The 19,505-nt window shown below is 43.6% G+C and overlaps 1 protein-coding gene across 9 annotated transcripts in view; it reads left to right on the top strand.

Annotated features, from left to right (window-relative positions):
* Window positions 1-19,505, top strand: part of NAV1 (neuron navigator 1) — a 257,934-nt gene that overhangs the window by 154,011 nt on the left and 84,418 nt on the right. For 8 of the 9 annotated variants that reach the window (XM_077929106.1, XM_077929104.1, XM_028734652.2 and 5 more), the window contains one exon: window positions 2,491-2,856. The exons of the other annotated variant lie outside the window; for it this stretch is intronic. In XM_077929106.1, the coding sequence (XP_077785232.1) occupies window positions 2,491-2,856 (366 nt within the window). The remainder of the gene's footprint in view (window positions 1-2,490; window positions 2,857-19,505) is intronic. 9 annotated transcript variants of the gene reach the window in all.

Genomic DNA, 19,505 nt, shown 5'->3' with positions numbered 1-19,505 from the left:
AATGTAATACTTTTATTCAGACCAAATAAAATGTGGCAAAGTAGCTAGCAAGCTTTTGAATTCTCCGGAACCCTTCTGTAGGCTGAATTTTAAGCAAAAGAGAAGCAAAGGAATCGAGGAGAGAGGAAGCCAAAAGGCTTTCAGTTTGCAACAGTCTCAAGATGAGTGCAGAAAGCATTTTGCAGGCTTAATTAGATTGGAGTGTGCAATATTTATTAATAAATTATCATAGGTATGAAACAAGTTTTTGGCTGCACCAAGGACTATTTGGTCTAAGAAACTGCAATGGCTGGCTGCCCGCTCCCCCCTTTTAAGGCAGCAGCTACTCAGATCAGCCTCTGGGAATAAGCAAATCACAAGTGTTGCTTTGGAGGCAGAGAATACAAGTCTGAAGAAACGTAGCACATTTTATTTTAACAAAGCTGGAGGTTAATTTTAGGTGATTCACTAGATGAAGAAGCAGTAGAGGTCAAATTGGATTGGATTGCCTGGTGGCTGGAGGGGATGTATGTTCCAAAAGTGGAGCCCACCTTTGCGTGGTAAGAAGTCAGCTTCATCCAGTTTTAGAATCTCTTTCCTGGGCACCTACGTTTGGTATTCTGCAAAACACTCTACCATTCCCCATGTTCCAGATCAAAGTGTAGGGGCATTTCCCTCTTGGGATGGCCTGGAAGGTGTTCTGAGCATAATATTGGCAGGTTTCCCCACCAAATTAAGAAGGCAATAAATTTTTTTTCTTTAAAACACCCACACCCCACATTTAATTTCAGTTTAATACAACGTTTGTGCATCAGTGTAATTATTGAAACCATGTCTGCAGGGCTTTGTAGGCTGAGCTCCATCTCTCCCGGAGCTGTGAATCCATTCCAGAGATGGTTTTAATCATCGCTTTGTATTTGATGTCCAGTAACTGCTTTTATTGAATCTAAATGAAAGGCATGCCTGGAGCTGGGGCATCAGCAAGGGCCATTAACTCTCATGCTTGCCTTTATTTGTAATGGAAACACAACACCCTTCACTGCTGTGTTGAAAAAAACCCTTCACGTTCCTTACACACTGCTTTCCAGGTCTGCCTTTCAGATCACAGTGGGTAGGGTGGGGTGAGGGAGGGAGGGAAACTTGAATTCTGAACTTGCTGGATACTCAGTGGCAGACTATCTGCTTTGCATGCAGAAGGAACTAAGTTCATTCCCCGGCATCTCCAGATGGGGATGTCGCCTGTGTGAAAACCTGGAGAGCAGCTGCCAGTTAGTATAGTACAGAATAATACCAAGGTGGATGGACCAGTGGTCTGATATAAATCACCTACCTGTGTTTCCAAGTTCTGTAATGCAAAGCGTAGAAGTGCTGTTATCCAGCTGGATCAGGTGAACATGTGCCCTCCCAACTGTATTTTAACCTTTGCTTGATAGTCACACAAGTGCGCATTGAAAGACAATAGTGTGACACTCAGTTCACACACAATGGATTTGAATCAAAAAGTTATTGGCTAGTAGGGAAACTTGAGTGGAGAACTGGCACCATTCAGGTGGTACTATTCAGGAGCTCACACGGCCAAATTTCACACCGCACTTCCATTGCAATCCTACAGTGGTGAGAGAAGCTATGCTTATCTGGAATTCTTCCTTCCTATGCAGCTAACTAAAAGTACTTGAGCTCAGTCCTGTGCTGTAGCTGGCAACCTGTTAGAGAAAGAGGGCAAGTAAGACCAATAATGCGGAGCGAGGGACTCACCTGCTGCTGAGGGCCTGAAGGGCCTTGCCTGCCTCCTTCCATCTGGGCAGAGAGGGCTCCGTTTTTGTTTTTTAAATTGCTTTTATTTTTTATCTTTGTCATTTTAAATTGTAATTGATATTAATGCTGTATTCTTAGTTTTAGATTTTATGATTTATGTGGAAATTGTTTTCCATTTGGTTGTGTACTTTTTATTGCTTATGACTTTTGTTACATTGGTAATTATGTAAATCTTGTTATGTTGTAAGCCGCCTTGAGCATTGTTTTAACTATGGAAAGGCGGCATACAAATAAAATGATGATGATGATGATGATGATGGTTGCCTGTATAGTGGTACCTCAGGTTAAGTACTTAATTCGTTCCGGAGGTCCGTTCTTAACCTGAAACTGTTCTTAACCTGAAGCACCACTTTAGCTAATGGGGCCTCCTGCTGCTGCCACCCCGCCGGAGCACAATTTCTGTTCTCATCCTGAAGCAAAGTTCTTAACCCGAAGTACTATTTCTGGGTTAGCGTAGTCTGTAACCTGAAGCATATGTTACCTGAAGCGTATGTAACCTGAAGTACCACTGTACTTTCTCAGCACCCACATTCAGCCTAGTGCAGTGCTCAGTCTGTGCTCCTGCCTGACCAAGACTTAAAATTTTGAGTGCATCTTTGTTACAGGTGTTCTGATTTTCAGGAGTGCCCTGACAGAATCTGCCCACCTTCTTCCACTTCTAGCCCTCAGACATTTCTCTCTGCTCTATTCCTGCAGCTCGCTGGAGATGACATGTTATGACAGCGACGAAGCCAACCCCCGCAGCGTGTCCAGCCTGTCCAACCGCTCCTCTCCCCTCTCTTGGCGCTATGGTCAGTCCAGCCCCCGCCTGCAGGCTGGAGATGCCCCTTCAGTGGGCGGGGGATGCCGCTCGGAAGGCACTCCCAGCTGGTACATGCACGGGGAGCGAGCTCATTATTCCCACACCATGCCCATGCGCAGCCCCAGCAAGCTCAGCCACATTTCCCGCCTGGAGCTTGTGGAGTCACTTGATGCTGATGACGTCGATCTCAAATCTGGGTACATGAGTGACAGTGACTTAATGGGCAAGACCATGACTGAGGATGATGATATCACCACAGGGTGAGTACTGCTGGGGTGCATCAAACATTCAACTCAAGAGTTGATTGCTTAACACCAGACATAGACTGTAGGAGGTTCCATGACCAGCCTCAACTGAAGCATCTGTATCAAGCTAAGAATTTGCTTGTTTGCCCAACTGATCTTACCTTAAGTATTCCTCTGCCTTAGCAAAACCGCTTCTGTGATTCCCCCCTCCCCCAGCTTCCTGAATATTCATAATGCCATTATGATAAATAGTCATAACTTAACAAACCACTTGTGGCAGATAGCAAGTTTAAAAACTGACAAGACAGTGTATCCAACTAAGTCGCTGGAGAGAACAACGTATTATTTGTTGGCTGGAGGCACGACATATAGCGCTTCTGCAAAGCAAATACCCACTCCTTGCTTGTGACAAAACCTGCTTCTACAAAACAAATATTTGTTGCTGCCTTGAGGCGAGCTAATTCTGTTTTACAGAGGGATGAAATGGGATGGGTATCTGGCTTAAACTAGATACTTACATTTAATATAAGCAGGCTCTGGCCAGAATTTTCAATCTTTGCTTGCTGTGAAGGAATTCTGTAGTGGGGGGAAGAGAGAGACAGAGAGCAGGTTGGTTGGCTGGTAGGGCTAATGGCAGAGGATGTGCTGAAGGATGAATAGATAGCTAGTTAATGGGGAGGAATGAATAGCTGGAAGTTCTGTTTGTAGTGGCATCCAAGGTAGATTACAGAAATGATCTCTTCTGTCCTGGATTTGTTACCTCTCGTTTCAACGCAGCTGTTTCACATGCAAGTCAGTAACAGATGTCTGGTATACACAATAGCTCTGGATATACCTCTTTAAAGCATATTTTCCAGACAGGGAATCAGATAAGGAAAGAACATAGAATTTGACTAATAACTACCTCTTGATGGGAAAGGTCTTGCTCAATATGATGATCTTGCTTGTTGTGTTTCTGCCAATTCATCCAGCTGCACGGAGTCCATTGAACTGATAGAATGTTTCCAGTCACCACCACCCTATTCTGACCCTAAACACTTTATTTGAAATGAGATTGACTTCTGTACAGTGTTTTAAGACTTGATTTCCCACTAGCTAGCTCTGTTGCTGCACACAGAGCTGCCCTTGATAAGCGGTGCCGAATGGGTTGCTCGGCTTTCTTGGGAATATTTCTTCACTTTGTTCTAAAGCGTAGAACTGATCAAGCAGCAGCAACTTCTTTTTAACTGAAAGTCATGTATTTTCTACTGACGTGAAACCAGCCAGTGCAGCACGAACATGTAAAGGTAAAGGTACCCCTGCCCGTACGGGCCAGTCTTGACAGACTCTGGGGTTGTGCGCCCATCTCACTCAAGAGGCCGGGAGCCAGCGCTGTCCGGAGACACTTCCGGGTAACGTGGCCAGCGTGACAAGCTGCATCTGGCGAGCCAGCGCAGCACATGGAACGCCGTTTACCTTCCCGCTGGTAAGCGGTCCCTATTTATCTACTTGCACCCGAGGGTGCTTTCGAACTGCTAGGTTGGCAGGCGCTGGGACCGAACGACGGGAGCGCACCCCGCCGTGGGGATTCGAACCACCGACCATGCGATTGGCAAGTCCTAGGCACTGAGGTTTTACCCACAGCGCCGCCCGCGTCCCTGATGCACGAACATTGCCTTTACCTTCAAAATTCTGAGATGGAAGTTAGGAACTGTTTTATCAGTTCTTCCCCCTGCACTGCCAACCTACCTATTCCTACTTCTTAAGAGTATTATGGAGGAGAATGTACAATGGAGCAGGGTGAAAGAATGAGAAGGGAGGTGATACAGTTGCATCCTCTCATGCTGCCTCATAACTTTTGAAGGTAGGATCTCCAGGTTGTGATCTGGCAGCTGCATCCACATAGAGCTTGCTGTAAGGAAGTACTGTATACGCACACACCGATTGTAACTTTTCCATGCAACTTGCCCCATGTTAATAGGACACAAGCTACACCTGAAAAGCAGCAGCAACAATAACAACCCAGAACCTTATAGAAATCCTTTGCCAACAATGCAAAGCTAAGCTCTTTAATAATGTTTTTCTACACCATGGCTTATCAGTATGCCGCTCTCATTATTTTTTTATGGAGAGAACCTCAAAGATCTGAGCCTGTCATTTATTTATCTCTCATATTTTTTGGTGAGTTGGGCCTGGCATCCCACCAAGGACACTTTAATTTACATATCTTTTTAAGAAAGCACGCCCCAAAAAGTGCAAGTACAGTAGATTAATAGGTACCGCTCCGGTGAGAAGGTAAATGCTGTTTCCGTTTGCTGCTCAGGTGTCGGTGTCCCTTTACCTTTTTAACCTGGGTAAAACTGGCCCATACTAGGGTCTGAGATAAGCAAACACAAAAGAGGGATGTGTCCTTTTTCACCCGGTATAATGACAGAAACTGAGTTGGGTTCCAGGCTGGAGTGGCTTGTTGGATAGCTCAGAAACAATAATAATACCATGGCTACCTGACCAATCCAGAATGGATCTGGAAAATTAACTTCTTTTAGAAATCTATAGTTACATGCTTAAGTGGTTATTTCTAAAACATGCCCAAGGTCACCAGAGACCTCCTGGGTGTTTGACATGTTGATTGCAGCTTGGGAGCACTGATAAGTGAAGTTATGCTAAGTCTGGATGTGTACAATACCACAAAAGGGTCATTGCACCCCTTGTTTTCTGTGAATTTGTAAATGTGACATTGGTTGCCCCATTGTTGTATTCTTGTTAGTTTGAATATTATACCCTGAATTGTTCGGTTGTTTGGAAATGAAGGGCGTTTTGCCTTGTTTTCTCTTGGCTTCTCACCCCCTGCTGCTTGAGAGAGATGGAAATTCACAGAGTGAGATATTATGTCATGCGTTTTCCATTTATCATTGGAAGGATTTTAAAAGTCCCAGAGCTCCATTGAGGGGAAGGGGTGTAGACCTGGGCCTAAAAATACTCACTTGTCATGGAAAGCTACGCTACAGAGTCCTTGTTAATTCCACAGCTCTGGTCTGCAGATGTGTAATCGTGACAAGCCCCAAGTCCATCTGTGAGGCCTCTTAACATTGCTATTACTGGAGTATTAAAATAATGGAGCTTACTGCTAACAGGATGGATCTGAGCGGAGCAAGATACTGTGGGGCTGGGGTAGCAGAATCCATATGAGTAAATAAAAAGGCTGTTTCTTATCAGGTAAAAAGTAGCCTCAGTTTAGGATTGCCAACTTTTTTTTTGGTCCTAATTTTGGTCCCCCAACAACAACCAGATATATGCAAGTTTAAGCAAGTGAAGTTTCCCCCATCCATGCTAGGAAAAGCCTCATGCATGTTAGGTGTTGAAGACATATCCTTTACACATTGACCTGATTCTCACATCACTTTAACCCTTAGTTAAATTAAACTCTGGTTTAAATGCAGCACATGCATGTGAGCACTTAGTTCCTTCTCTGCTCCTGTTGTTGCCTATTGCATGCTGGGAAATAAGCCATGGTCTGGTGTAGCATGCATCTCGACCCAGGCTCGTGATTTGTTTTTCTTCAATCAAACCATGAACAATAAGTAACCAAGATTTTTTAATGGCTTACTGCTTGTGGTTTGTTGGTGGGCGGCAGGGGGACGGGACCATGAGCTTGGGTTTCATGTAATACTAAGCTCTAGAGTCCAGACCATGGCTTAGCATCCAGGAAGGCACCTGAGATTTCAGCAACCTGGACCAGAACTCTGTGCACTCAGATTTAAACCATAGTGTCATTTAATTTTGGCTTCAAGTGAAGCACTGTTGGCGAGCTGGTTAAAATGCTGGACCCATTTCTTTTCCAAAGGATTCCTGATAGAAAATGAGGACACTAGTAATCCTGATTAATCAGGCCCTATAATATAAGAATTTGAGCTTACATTAGGCTTGGTGGTTTGCTCACACAGGTATACTATTTGACTTCTCAGCACTTGATGACAGGTGGATGAATATGTGGACAGGCTGTGTTGAAAAAGCATTGTGTCCAAGGGAAATACTGTGTGATAGATTTGTGGTGATACATGCAAGTCACTGCTTGACACTGAAATGATCCAGTGATAAACATAGATGGGTGGGCCAGTGTTAGAGCTGTGCAAATGTTAGAACCGGTGCCACTGCCAGGCTACGTTATGCGCAGGTGGAGGCATTTGGATTTCAGGCTTCCTTGAATGTGTTTCCCCCCTCTCAAAATCAACCTTACACAAACTGTTCTGGCATGTTTCCCCTCTGCTTCTCCCTATATTCTGTCCCGTAAAAATCTATCCCCCTCTCTCTTTCCTTCCTCCTCCTTGTCTTTCACCTCCCAAACTTGGCCAAGTGCCAGAATCCTAGCATATTGGAGGTTTCCTGTTTCAGTGCAAGAGAAAATAAATAACTCCTGGTGTTTGATTTTGTCCCAATATAAAGGAGGGTGTTTGGCTTGTTGCACGACAGCTTGAAGCAAGCGAAACCCCAGCTGTTTGAGGGCTCTGGTGACAAAACCGCAAATCTTAGCAGGTGACGTGGGAGCCAGCCTAGCGGGCTGTGTCAGTCTTTGCTGCGTGTGGGCGTCTCTCTCCTTTTCTCTCCCCCTTTCCCAAGTGGCCAGATAAAGAAGCCCTGATATTATAATGCACAGCCCATGCTCCGTGTGGGTGGGAGTGCCGCAGGGAGGCATCCACTGGGAGTTTTATATGATACAGCCTGCCAAATCAACACTTCAAAACTATAAGGGCTACCTTCAAAAAATAAATAAATCATTGTATTTCTTTATCAACATGTGTAATACTTCTATGGGGGTGTGATCTTATAAACCAAGGGCACTGCTGGTATGGTCTGTGGCTTTGCTGTGTTCTGAATTAAGGGGGACTCCCTTCAAATAAAGGACATTGGTAACCCCAATTGTGGGCCTTGCCGTCTCAGAGAGATGCTGGAGAATAGCACTGGCATAATGGCTCTGCTTCTGTCTTGCCTGTGGGTCTGTCACAGCCTGATTGCTTAATCGCTTGCAAGGGAGCTGTCTCATTGCCCTGTGGGAAAGTGCAGGCGAGAAAGCTCTCCACTGCCACCCCCCCCACCTGCTCATTTTCTGATAATGAACATGAGCTGTGATTGTCCTACAGGCCCATTTCCAAGTCACAGGAGAGCCCAGAAGGAGCTGTTCGGCAGCTCGAGAGGTGGTGGACTCTCTTTCCTTGGATGTTTTAAAGCAGAGATTGGATAGTCATTTGTCATGTATGACCTAGATTCCTGTATTTCAGGGGGTTGGGATAGATGACCCTGGGGGTCCCTTTCAATTCTATGAGACTAGGAATTCTAAGGTTTCCAGGTCCTGATCACCTGAAGGTTCCTGTACTTGAGAGTCTTACTCTTGGTCCTCAGCAGCCATAAGCATCGGACAAGCCTATAAAATCATTGTTTGTTGTTGCTTTTTAAAACATTAGTGCTGATGACCACATCCAAATGGCAGTTTCCTCTACTCTTGGCTTTATGTTCCCAGTTTACAAGTGGAGTGGGGAAGTATCCTTGAAAAAGCAGGCTTGTTCCTTCCCTCCACCTCTAAACACCCCAGTTTCGTCAGCACCAAGGAGCTAGCTGTGCAGACTGGCTAGAATCCACAAATGTACATGCACAAAACTGGATGCACAGTCAGAATATTGCTTGTTCTTTTTACCCTGGCTATACCTACTGCTATAAAAACAACTCACTTTAAAACTGAAGAGTGGTTTGTATCCCATTTTAATTTCCCAACAATCTTGGGTGGGATTCACCTAACTAGCCATATCAGAGGGAGCCCTGCAGAAGCCCTGCAACAAGGTTTTCTTCTCCCACTGCATCCTGTACCCCAGAAATTTGTGTGTGTGTGTGTGTGTGTGTGTGTGTGTGTGTGTGTGAGAGAGAGAGAGAGAGAGAGAGAGAGAGAGAGAGAGAGAGAACCCCACAGAACAGTGCATGGAGAATAGTTCCATCTGGCAAGCTGTAGTGCAGACAAACAATTGGAACAGCGTGATGTTGAATTCCACCCCTTGTCTGTAGAGTTGGTTGATTGTAACTGGCCCCAAATTGCCAAGTGAACTTCATTCATGTCTGAGCAGAGATTTGAATCCAAGCCTTCCTGCATGTATAATCCTCCCCTTAACACACAGGCTACTTCTTTGGATTCTGTGTATATGTAACATGACAGGTACTGCTTTTGGGAATATTTTACCCATTTCTTCCCATGAATAGTTTACCATCAAGTATGCAGTGCGAATGTTGGATGGCTTCTCACAGGGATCTCATTGTAGGATGTAAAGTTAGCATTATTTATCTGATAACTCTCTTTAGCAGCTGATCTGGCTTTGAATTAGTCTGATGACATCCCCACATAGCTGTGTGACATCTCTCTAATTAACACCTTCTTAACCAGGAGGGTATTTGTATGTCCATATATGGGGCAAAGAGCAGTTTCTTCTGGGCAAGTTTCTTGCATGGACAAGTGATTTTTTCTTTTCTGTGAACCACCCTGAGACCTCCAGGTATAGGGTGGTATATTAATAATAGGTAACTTTTTACATATTTTTGAACATCATGACTTTGCATATGAAACTATGTTGGAAAAAGTGTGTGGGAGTCCATACTGTTTTTGGTAAACCTTTAGGAAATACGAATATCCCATCCTGGCTCTCAACACTGAAATGTATTGCTTTAAAGTAATGTTTCCTTTTTGAAGTGACGTATTTCTCAGATTTTTTTTTAAGAAAGGAAAAAACATAGTGTTTTTTATACCATAAAATATAAATAAGCAATTTAAGAATAATACCTATCTACCTTAATAGCCAAGGGTGGCGCTGTTGTCTAAACCACAGAGCTTAGGGCTTGCTGATCAGAAGGTCAGTGGTTCGAATCCCCACGATGGGGTGAGCTCCCGTTGCTTGGTCCCAGCTCTTGCCCACCTAGCAGTTAGAAAGCATGTCAAAGTGCAAGAAGATAAATAGGTACCGCTCCGGCAGGAAGGTAAACGCTGTTTCCGTGCGCTGCCCTGGTTCGCCAGAAGCGACTTAGTCATGCTGGCCACATGACCCGGAAACTGTCTGCGGACAAACGCCAGCTCCCTCGGGCAGTAAAGCGAGATGAGCGCCACAACCCCAGAGTTGTCCGTGACTGGACCTAATGGTCAGGGGTCCCTTTACCTTTACCTTTACCTTTACCTTAATAGCCTAAGATTTCAAAGCTGTGCAGGTATTTTGGACAATTCTCATAAATTCTTTATGCTGACAGAATGATTTCATATTCCCACGTTTTCATCATTAATCACTGCAATCACTCCTGTAGCAGCAGGCAAATCCTGGACAATAATACACTCAGAGGGAAAGTCCCCAATCTCTCCCAGCCGCTTTCAGGGTGTGTGTATTGTATTGTTTTTTAAAACAAGCAGTATAGAAATTTAATGAAATAATTAAATAAATAAAATCCTTAGCAGAGCCTCTGCTGCAGATGCTCATAAAGGCGCACAGCAAATAATCAAACTTGCTCCCCTGTCATCCCCCCACCTCCAGTTGAGCCAAGCAGAATACATCCCTTTCTGTTAAGAAACTGCAATCTTTACTAAGCACAGTGTTCACTATTTGCCCTAACAACTAATGGCAGAAAAAACACAATACTACTGGAACTGAAGCCAGAAACGGGAGCTGTTGGGAATACTAGTGAACTACTGTTCCATGTGCTGGTTGCACTGTTTTCCTGGGAAGCCAGTAAGTTCTGCTGAGTAAGAAGATAAAGATGCTTTTGGCCACTTCCTGGATAGAACTCTTGTGGATAGTAGGAAGGAGATGGTTAAACAAAGGAAGGGGCTGTGTAAAGCTTTTCCTCCTTATTTTTTATGTGTGGCAATTGCTTCCTCACCTCCACCCCATCCCTCTTTTTGGTGCTTTTATTTATTGTGCAACTGTAATGGATTAAAAGGAAAGAACGATCCAAACCAGATATTGCAAACAGAATGAAAGGAGAAAGAATGCAGGGAACTACAAGCTGCTGAGTGTTCCTTTAATTCAAACCAACATAAAGAAATGATCTGATGCCAAGCAAGCACAAGTGTCTTATTAACGAACCCTGTAAAAATGAACTTTGCTTTGCTATTAAAATGTGTTTCCGTGTAAATATAAACTTTGGCCTGGCGTGCAAATGGCTTTTGTTCTGACCCCGCTCCCCTGCAAAGGGTTACAACCCACTGGTTGAATAATGGAATGGATAGGCCAGTCTAGCTCCATAATGTTTCCTTCTTGCATCGGTCCCCATTCCGTCCCATTTTCACATAATTGTGCATTTTTTAAAAAAAACCACACCGTTAAACCATAATTCCCGCTCCATGCCTCGCCAGGAAATTGCTGCCCTTCCATAACCATGCCCCTGATAGTGATGGCATGCTGTTTTCATGCTCTGTTTTCAATCTGTACTAAGCAGCTAATGACAGCTTTTAAAAAGAAAAATGTAAAAGGCAGCCTACTTTTAGACCAACGTGCAGATCTTAGTTGGGATGGGGGAAAGTGAATTCCTAGGCGGTACTCATCTGATCCATAACGAAGGGGACATAGCTTTTGCCATGCATGGAGAAGGTCCCAGGTTCAATCCTCAGCCCCTCTAGGTACGACTGGGGGACACCCGTGACTGAAGCCCTGGAGAGTCCACTTGATGGACCCATGGTCTGACTTGCCATAAGGTAGCCTCCTATGTTTCCATGACCCACCACAGGTGAGTTTGTCTCAAAAGACACCCCCCCAAATCTTCCTGCGTCCCTAGTTAGAACCAGTGCTTTAGGGTAGCATATTGGCAGTGTACAGTTGTTTAATAAGGCTTATTTATTTTGCTCAATATGAGTTCTAATATTTCTCCCCAAATGATTCAGATGGCTGACAACAATTGCAAAATGTTGTTTCTTAAGTTTCCCATTTTGCTCCCATCTTTTCTCCATGGAATTCAAGGAGGGCATGTGCATGGTCCTGACCCCAACCCTATCTGAGGGTTGGTGACTGACCAAAGGTCTGAGCCAAGATTTCAACCTTGCTCTCCCTGGTCCTTTTGATGCCCCAAGTTGAATATTGACTGTACACTTCATACTTCTACTGTCGTACTCGTTTTTTGGGAATGATAGTTTTTGTCGTCTCCTGTTCCCTGATTCTGGAGGTATGATCTAACTTTGAGACTGTAGCCTCAACTCCATATTTCCAACACCATATTTTGAGATCCAGTGGACATTACCTAATTGCTGCAGTGGTTGTAGATGCTGGTCCAGAAGAATCCGGTAAAGACTTTAGGACTGATAGAAAGGTTTTGGTTTAATATGTATGATTTTCTGTGCCATATGGACTAGGGGTCCCAGTGTGTGCACACACGCATGCGCGCGCGCACACACACACACTCATTCCGATAGCATTAATTGAACAACCTCATATAAGATAGGCACTGAGCTGCTTGGACAGACTGCAATTCCTTGGCAGGTGCCAGAATGAGAGGGTAGCTACAGGAGGCAATTCAATGAGTGGCAGATTTAATGGGCCTGCCCTGCAGTTAATAGCTGAGCCTGACACTTTTTTTTTCCAGGACAATTTACAGGCAGCAATTTCCTGTGAGTTCATAATTGAATGAGCTGCAAGGCAGAAGGGCCATTGGGGACTTTAAAAGACATTTGCACTTGCTGTAGAGCGAGCAGGTGAGTTATTTGCTAGCTGCAACCTTTTTCTTGTTGCAGATCTTGAAGTAGAAAAAGCTCCTGGCAGGGATGGGTTACCTGACACAGTGCTGTCCTGACATTTGGGGCACTTGCCACAGAGGCAGATACTCCATTGTTTCTTTTTACAGGGATAAGCCCCTTGAAATATATTTTGATCTGTACACTCTGCCCCATAGCTTAGAAACTGGGACCATATCTCAAAGATTCTTACCACTGCATCTTTGGACGTGGGCAGTCTTTTGTCCAGTTGAGACCTGACAAATACTTTCAACACCATCCCTCTTAGATTTGTGTTTTTGATACTAAAAGTGTAGGATGAGATTGTGCCAACCTTGTGCAGGATCATTTCAGCTATTCTGGGGAAAGCTGACTGGCGAACTGCCCAGCCTGATTGCTCTATTTGCATGAGTTGCAAAAGAAGAAGAAGCTGTGATTGCTTTGCAGATGCTCAGAGAGGGAGGGATGAGCAAAGGCACGTTTCCATGGTAGCAAAGCATAGTTGTTTCTCAGCAGACATGCTAAGGATGCTCCAGGAATCTGCAGTTGGCATTATGTGGCGAGTGGTTTATCGTGTGCTCTGCGCTTGCTCTGTTTTTAGAACTCTTGGTTTCATTGTGATCAGTTTGCCTTGCCATAGGAAACGAGCTTTGGAGAATGCAGTCAGATTTCACATCCAGCTTGCATGGGTTCAGATTTGTTCCAACAGTCTTCCCTTTCCATTGCTTTTCTTCCTTTTCTCCTCTCTGCTCTAAAATGGCATTAGTATGGCTTCAGGGAATAATAAGGGTTTGAACATAAATGAGTAAGGGCAGTGTGCATAAAGTGCAACCTTTGTGTAATCCAGGAGACAGAGACTTTATGCTAAAGAGATTCCTTTTCCTCTTTGGTGGCTGCACGGGTTCTTCTGGCATGTTTGCAACATGTTACTCTGGGAGTGCCGAAAATGTGTCAAGCATCAGGGTGATTTCAAAGAATTTTCCCAGGGGAAAAGGCCCTCCCTCTTGAAAAGAGTCCAGCTGCCCTGCTATTTTGTGAAAAGCTACAGTAATGTGGGCTTGCTGAGTCACACTGTGCTTAAAGTTTAATTCTAGGATGCTGCACAGTAGCAGAACATACTGTACACGTGCTTTAAACGCAGTCTATATTTATATGCACTGAGAACGTTGTGTATAATATAAAACACAAGCCTTTATCTCTCTTAGTTCATGCAGGTTGATGTTTTATTATTAAAAAGCAAAGGAAGTCATGTTGGTCCAGAAGGGAAAAAATCACAGAATTCTTATTAATAATATTATTGTGTATTCAATCTATTATCAACCCTTCACCATAAGGACAATTCACAACAATGAAAAATACAATATGAAAATATAGCATGGGGTACATAGGAAGCTGCCTTATACCAAGTTAGACCATTGGCCCATCTAGCTCAGCATTGTTGATGCTGATTGGCTGCAGCTCTCCAAGGTTTCAGACTGGGGACATGCCCAGCCCAGCCCGGAGATGTCAGATATTGAACCTGCGACTCTCTCCATGCAAATCATGTGCTGTACCACTGAGCTACAACCATACCTGACTTTGATTTAAGCATCTGCAGTTTATGGCCGTTGATTGGATGTTGGTGAGATCCTCCTAAAGTGTCTCCCCTGCTAGAAGAAAACAGTAAAAATTGACTAAGCAGACCCATGACTTCAACAGGCTGCTGCCTTTTCATTTGTTCTTCCTGGTGGTTTTCATGTTGCTGTTTTTAAGCTGCTGACCCAGCAACAAACTAAAGACCTTCTGGTTTTTATTGTTCTGCTGGTTGTGGGGATGTTAATCCAGGGGGGTGATGATGTACAGCGGTGGATTATGTCTTTAGATTTAAGATGTGAAATGCTAATAATGTGTTTCAAGGGGAGAGGGAACGTACTGCTTCAGTTGCAGTGACTCATGATGCTGAATGTTCTTCCCTGAATCTAGGGGGAACAGATCCAGCTCTGCTCTGCAGCTGTTGTTGCTGGAGTTCCTGTTGAACACAGTGGGTTTCTTCTTCTCAAAAAATGAAAAACAAATTGAAAAGGAACTCCAGCAACATTGATTGCCAAGCAGAATCATAATAAGGGAGGGGCGAATAAACCCCATCGCCCAAGCTGCCAGACTTTTCAGCCACCATCTCTCCCTGAGCCCAAATTGCCATGGGCATCTGTGCCAAATGCCTTGCATTATCAGAACAATGCTGCACATGTTGTGTCCACGCAGTTACTCCGTACAGCTTGGTTGGCAACTTGCTGGTCGGCAAAGTAGCCCTGGGCAAATTCTAAAATTCCTGCTTTCAGATACAGATGATGTAGCATGATACAGTGGTACGTCAGGTTAAGAACTTAATTCGTTCTGGAGGTCCGTTCTTAACCTGAAACTTCTTAACCTGAAGCACCACTTTAGCTAATGGGGCCTGCTGCTGCCACTGCGCCGCCGAAGCACAATTTCTGTTCTCACCCTGAAGCAAAGTTCTTAACCCAAAGTACTATTTCTGGGTTAGCGGAGTCTGTAACCTGAAGTGTCTGTAACCTGAAGCGTCTGTAACCCGAGGTACCACTGTAGTTGGTCTCTCTTTGGCTCACTGCTATCATATCACTGGGTTCAGCTCAATGCTTCCATTTGCAGAAGGGACGAGAGGAACTTCATGGGATATGTGGTGCCAGTGAAGGTGATGCTTGAGAGTGGAGAGGCTGTGCATAGAAGATGTAGGGCAAGGTTGCAGAGGACAGACTGACCACTGTGGCAAGTCAGTCCTGGCTCCAATTTGGGTGGGGTCTTGACCAAGGCACTCTCAATGGGCTTTCCACCTCTCTTTTTCTCTGTGGGTTCCAATCCCTCAGCGGGCCAAGTCCTCCTTGCTACTATTGTCACCATGTGCTGCTCTTCATCACTGTTCCATGACAAGTACAAAGCCTGTAATGACAACCTGGGGCTATGCACACATTTCTGCAAATGTTCTGCAAGTCTTTGAGGCAGGAAAACCAGATCTGCAGCAGGGGGAAGAGGCATAGTGTTTGTGCAAGGGAGTGGCAGGCCTCAAAATAATTTTCAGTTTTATATAAAGCCAACTTTTTTTTTAATGCCTCCAGTGCTATTTATCTTATCTCTGGTGGCATGTGAAGTCCAGAGTCCTGTTTTAACATTAAAAGGCATGGGGAGGAACAGAGAGAAGGGAGAAGTCATTTTTCCTTGATATGCACCTTGTGGTTTATAGATGTGAAAATCAGTGCAAGGAATGGCCACCAGCTTGTGCTTCAGTCTGCAATCTGAAGACAACTGCCTCAGGGACTCATGAGTGCAGCAAAAGTCCAAAGGCCTGCTCTGTTTGTGAAATCCTTGTATTTGTCCATCACATCCATGTGGTTCAATATTATTAGCTGGTACATGAGCAAACCTGGTGCTGAATGCAGGTATTGGTTTCTTTTGCTTCCTTCAGAGCACTCCTTTTGCATCCATGTGGGAGATATCCTGTTAACAGAAAACTCTTTCTTCCTGCTTGCAGATTTTCCTCACTACATATGTGTGTGTGTGTGTGTGTTTTCTCTGCTTAAACTCAGAATAATCACATTAGATGCATAGCTCCTCTTGCGGTTAGAAGTTTGATGTTTGCCAACTCCTACCCAGATATTCAAGGGGGGGGGGCCTTAATTCTTTTCTGAATAAACTAAGAAACAAACCATTTGTGTGGTCTTTGATAGGCTCGCTCCGATTCAGCAGTAATTTCCAGGCAACTCAGCATCAGTTCTGCCCGTGTCATTTTATTCATTAACATTCTCCAGATCATATGAACAGCTACTCAAGCTGCCTCCCTCTGTGGATGTTGTGAGTGAAATTTCTGAAAGGGCTGTGGGAAAAGCAGTCGTAATAGCAGCAGCAGCGCTGGCTGAGGGAAGGAATACTTTAATAACACATTTAAAGACATTTTTTCTGATGCTTCAGCACTGACACTGTGATGGCAGGGTTATTGGTGTGTGGACTATTTTGGAGATCGTGCCAATTCTACATAGATTATTGTAAGCAGCATCTTGTGTGACCGGCGCCCTAAGTTTTCTTTTCTGTAGTCCTTTCTGGAAATGGGTGGGGAGTGAAGTTATTGCTCTTAAAATCAGTATTTTAAGGTGATTAAGGCTGTGAGCCTATACACACTGCTTCCTTATTAACAACAATGGGAGCCTTATTAACAACAATGGGAACTTACTTTTGACTGTGTCCTTGTAATGGCTTGCACTGTGAATTGTTTTGAGAGAGAAAATGAGATCGCACTTGTATTTGTTGTTGTTATATGCTCTGAGGGACTTAACCAAGGAGATCAATCATCTGAATTCCATTCCCCGGCTTCTCAAGTTCACTGTCATAGGGTTTCAAGAACATCCCTTCCCCTAAGATGAATCCCGAAGGGATCGTGGTGATGAATTTACAAGATCTTCTGGGCAGCCTAAGGAGATGGATTAAATGCAGGGCCAATTAAGTCCGTAGTCTTTTTATAACCAGGAAACATGCACACACACACACACACACACACACACACACACACGGCATAAGTATCAATAGTCTGGCTTCTCTCAGCAAAGCCTAGGGTAATCTGCACTTCAAAGGGAGCCAGAGACCCGGAATTACCCAGTCATGGCAAGATCTTAGTAAAATTTGCAGCGTGACGCTAGAGTGTAATGCACTCTTATCAGAAGAACTATAGGAAGGGAATAGCAAAGAACTGTCATGGCATCCAGCCTTTCTTTCCAACTCATAAAAGGTTCGGCATATGCATGCAGAAAGAAACTTCTGCATTCCTGTATGAAATCCTCCTCACCCCTATAAAATGCCCCCGGTGCATTTTTCGTCTCATAAAAACTCTAGAGTGCCTTAAATGTAGAGATTGCCACAGAGCCCTTGCCTCAAGTAAGAAGTAGAAGCTTTTTAACTGTTCTTCTAAAAAGAAAGTTTTAATTGTGTTCCATTCTTGATGTGTTTGCTGCCCTGGGCTCCTTCGGGAGGAAGCGTGGGATATACATTTATTAAATAAATAACTCAAGTGGCAGAGAGATCCTTGACTTTAGGAAGCCAGTGGTTAGGACTTCCTTCTACTACAAAAAAAAAAAAAAAAGCAGCTGGAAGGGGGTGTGGTGAGTATCTTGACTGCAATACATCAGGAGAAAGGTGCTTGGAGGTTGTGATGGGCTGGATGTGGGACAATTCATTGGAGCTGAATTCTGAAAAGACAGGGGTGTTATATGTCTCCAACTTCTTGAGTGCAGAAGTTGGGGAGATGGTCTGATCTGGGTGGGATCCACCCTCTGGAAAGAGCAGACCCACAACTTAGGATACTCCTGGATCCAACATTGTGATTGGAGGGAGGGCTCAGGTGACCTTGGCTGCTATGAGTGTCTGTTTCCAGCTCTTAGCCACCTTTTTGGACAGATATGATTTGGCTATCGTACTCTGCTCTGGTTAACTTTCAGACTGGATTGTTGCAACATGCTTTCATTGGGCTGCATTTGAAGAACTAATGGTGAAGGGTGTGTTAAAATATTATTACTACTACTGCTACTAGTACTACTACTACGATTAAATTATTCATTCTTTTGAGCTGCCCTCTCCTCCTGAAAGAGTCATCAATGAGAATTCTAACAGGTTCTTGTCTTACATGTCTCTACGTGCGTAAAATGATTAGGTGTGCTATTTATGACTACACAAGTCTCTGACATTTCCGGGTAACAAAGGGTTGGATAAGTTGAGAGAGTTTGCTAATAGGGTTTAATTGTTCCTGGGTTCCTTCCTAGATGTGCTACTGAAAGCAGAGTTAAGTGGGTTAGGATGAGGAATGCATTAAAAAAAATCCTTATTACAATAAAGTAATAATTATATATTGCATATATGTATGTAAACCAAATGTCTTTTGAGACAAATATCTACGTTAGTGGTGTAAAGCGTGGCTGGGTTATTTATTTATTTATTCTAGACATTCCTAGCTTTAAATGTTTTGGGTTTTTTTAAAAGCAACACAGAGCTGTTTATAGTTAGGGTTTTTAATAAAAAATGGTGAAAACCTTCGTATCAAATTGCATTTAGCTCATGTTAAAATATACTGTATGGGATTCGGCTTAATACGGAATTATTATTGGCATGTTTGCATATTGGATAATTTGTTGTAATAAAGAATTGTTATTTTTATTTACACATTCTCCCTTAAGTTTGTTTTTGCTTGCACAGTGTTACTGTTAAGGTTTGCACCTTGGTTGTGTGAATTTCTTTGTAGATAACACAGATCTTCTTGTATTTCCACATACTAAATGTTCCTTACAATTTCATGCACCAGATCTTTTAATTAAATGCATTTTTGACATTATGATTATTCTGCTGGGGAGATTCTCAGATATCTATAAGAAAAGTAAACCAGCAAACGAAGCTTGTCCAGGGAAAGATTACAAAAGCCATTAATGCAAAAGCCCTTCTATTGTGCCAAGCTTTCCCCAAAAACGGTCTCAAATCTGTTCCTTTGAGAAGTGTGGGGCTCCTCCCACCTTAAAAAAAAAACACTTTTGAGTTAATTAAAATTTCTCACATGTAAGACATCACCGTGTGTTGCAGGCAAAGTACAAAGGCAGTAAAGAGATGGCCAGGCAGAGGTAGAAGGGCAAAACCATCTCTGCTTAGAAGTGATACCCAAGTCCCAGCACTGATATAATATTTTTGTCCATGCAATTTATTATACAATGTAAACTGAAGCTGTTCAGTCTTCTCCTCTCAGACTTGGACTGCTTTCCGAACAGAAACTAAGTAACCACACCCATTCCCGAAGTGCTTTGTACAGCTCAGTTGTGTATTAAATCCATATTAACTAGCTGTTAATGTATGCAGTGCAAGCAGTCTTGTGAATTATGGTGATGGGTTTGTCTTCCCAAAATATCTCATTGAACTGCTCCAAATTTGGAATTCTCTTTCTCTC

Source organism: Podarcis muralis, chromosome 5 (assembly GCF_964188315.1).
Source record: "Podarcis muralis chromosome 5, rPodMur119.hap1.1, whole genome shotgun sequence".
Lineage (NCBI taxonomy): Eukaryota > Metazoa > Chordata > Lepidosauria > Squamata > Lacertidae > Podarcis > Podarcis muralis.
Note: the sequence above shows the minus strand (reverse complement) of the source record. Positions and strands in the feature narration are given on the sequence as shown.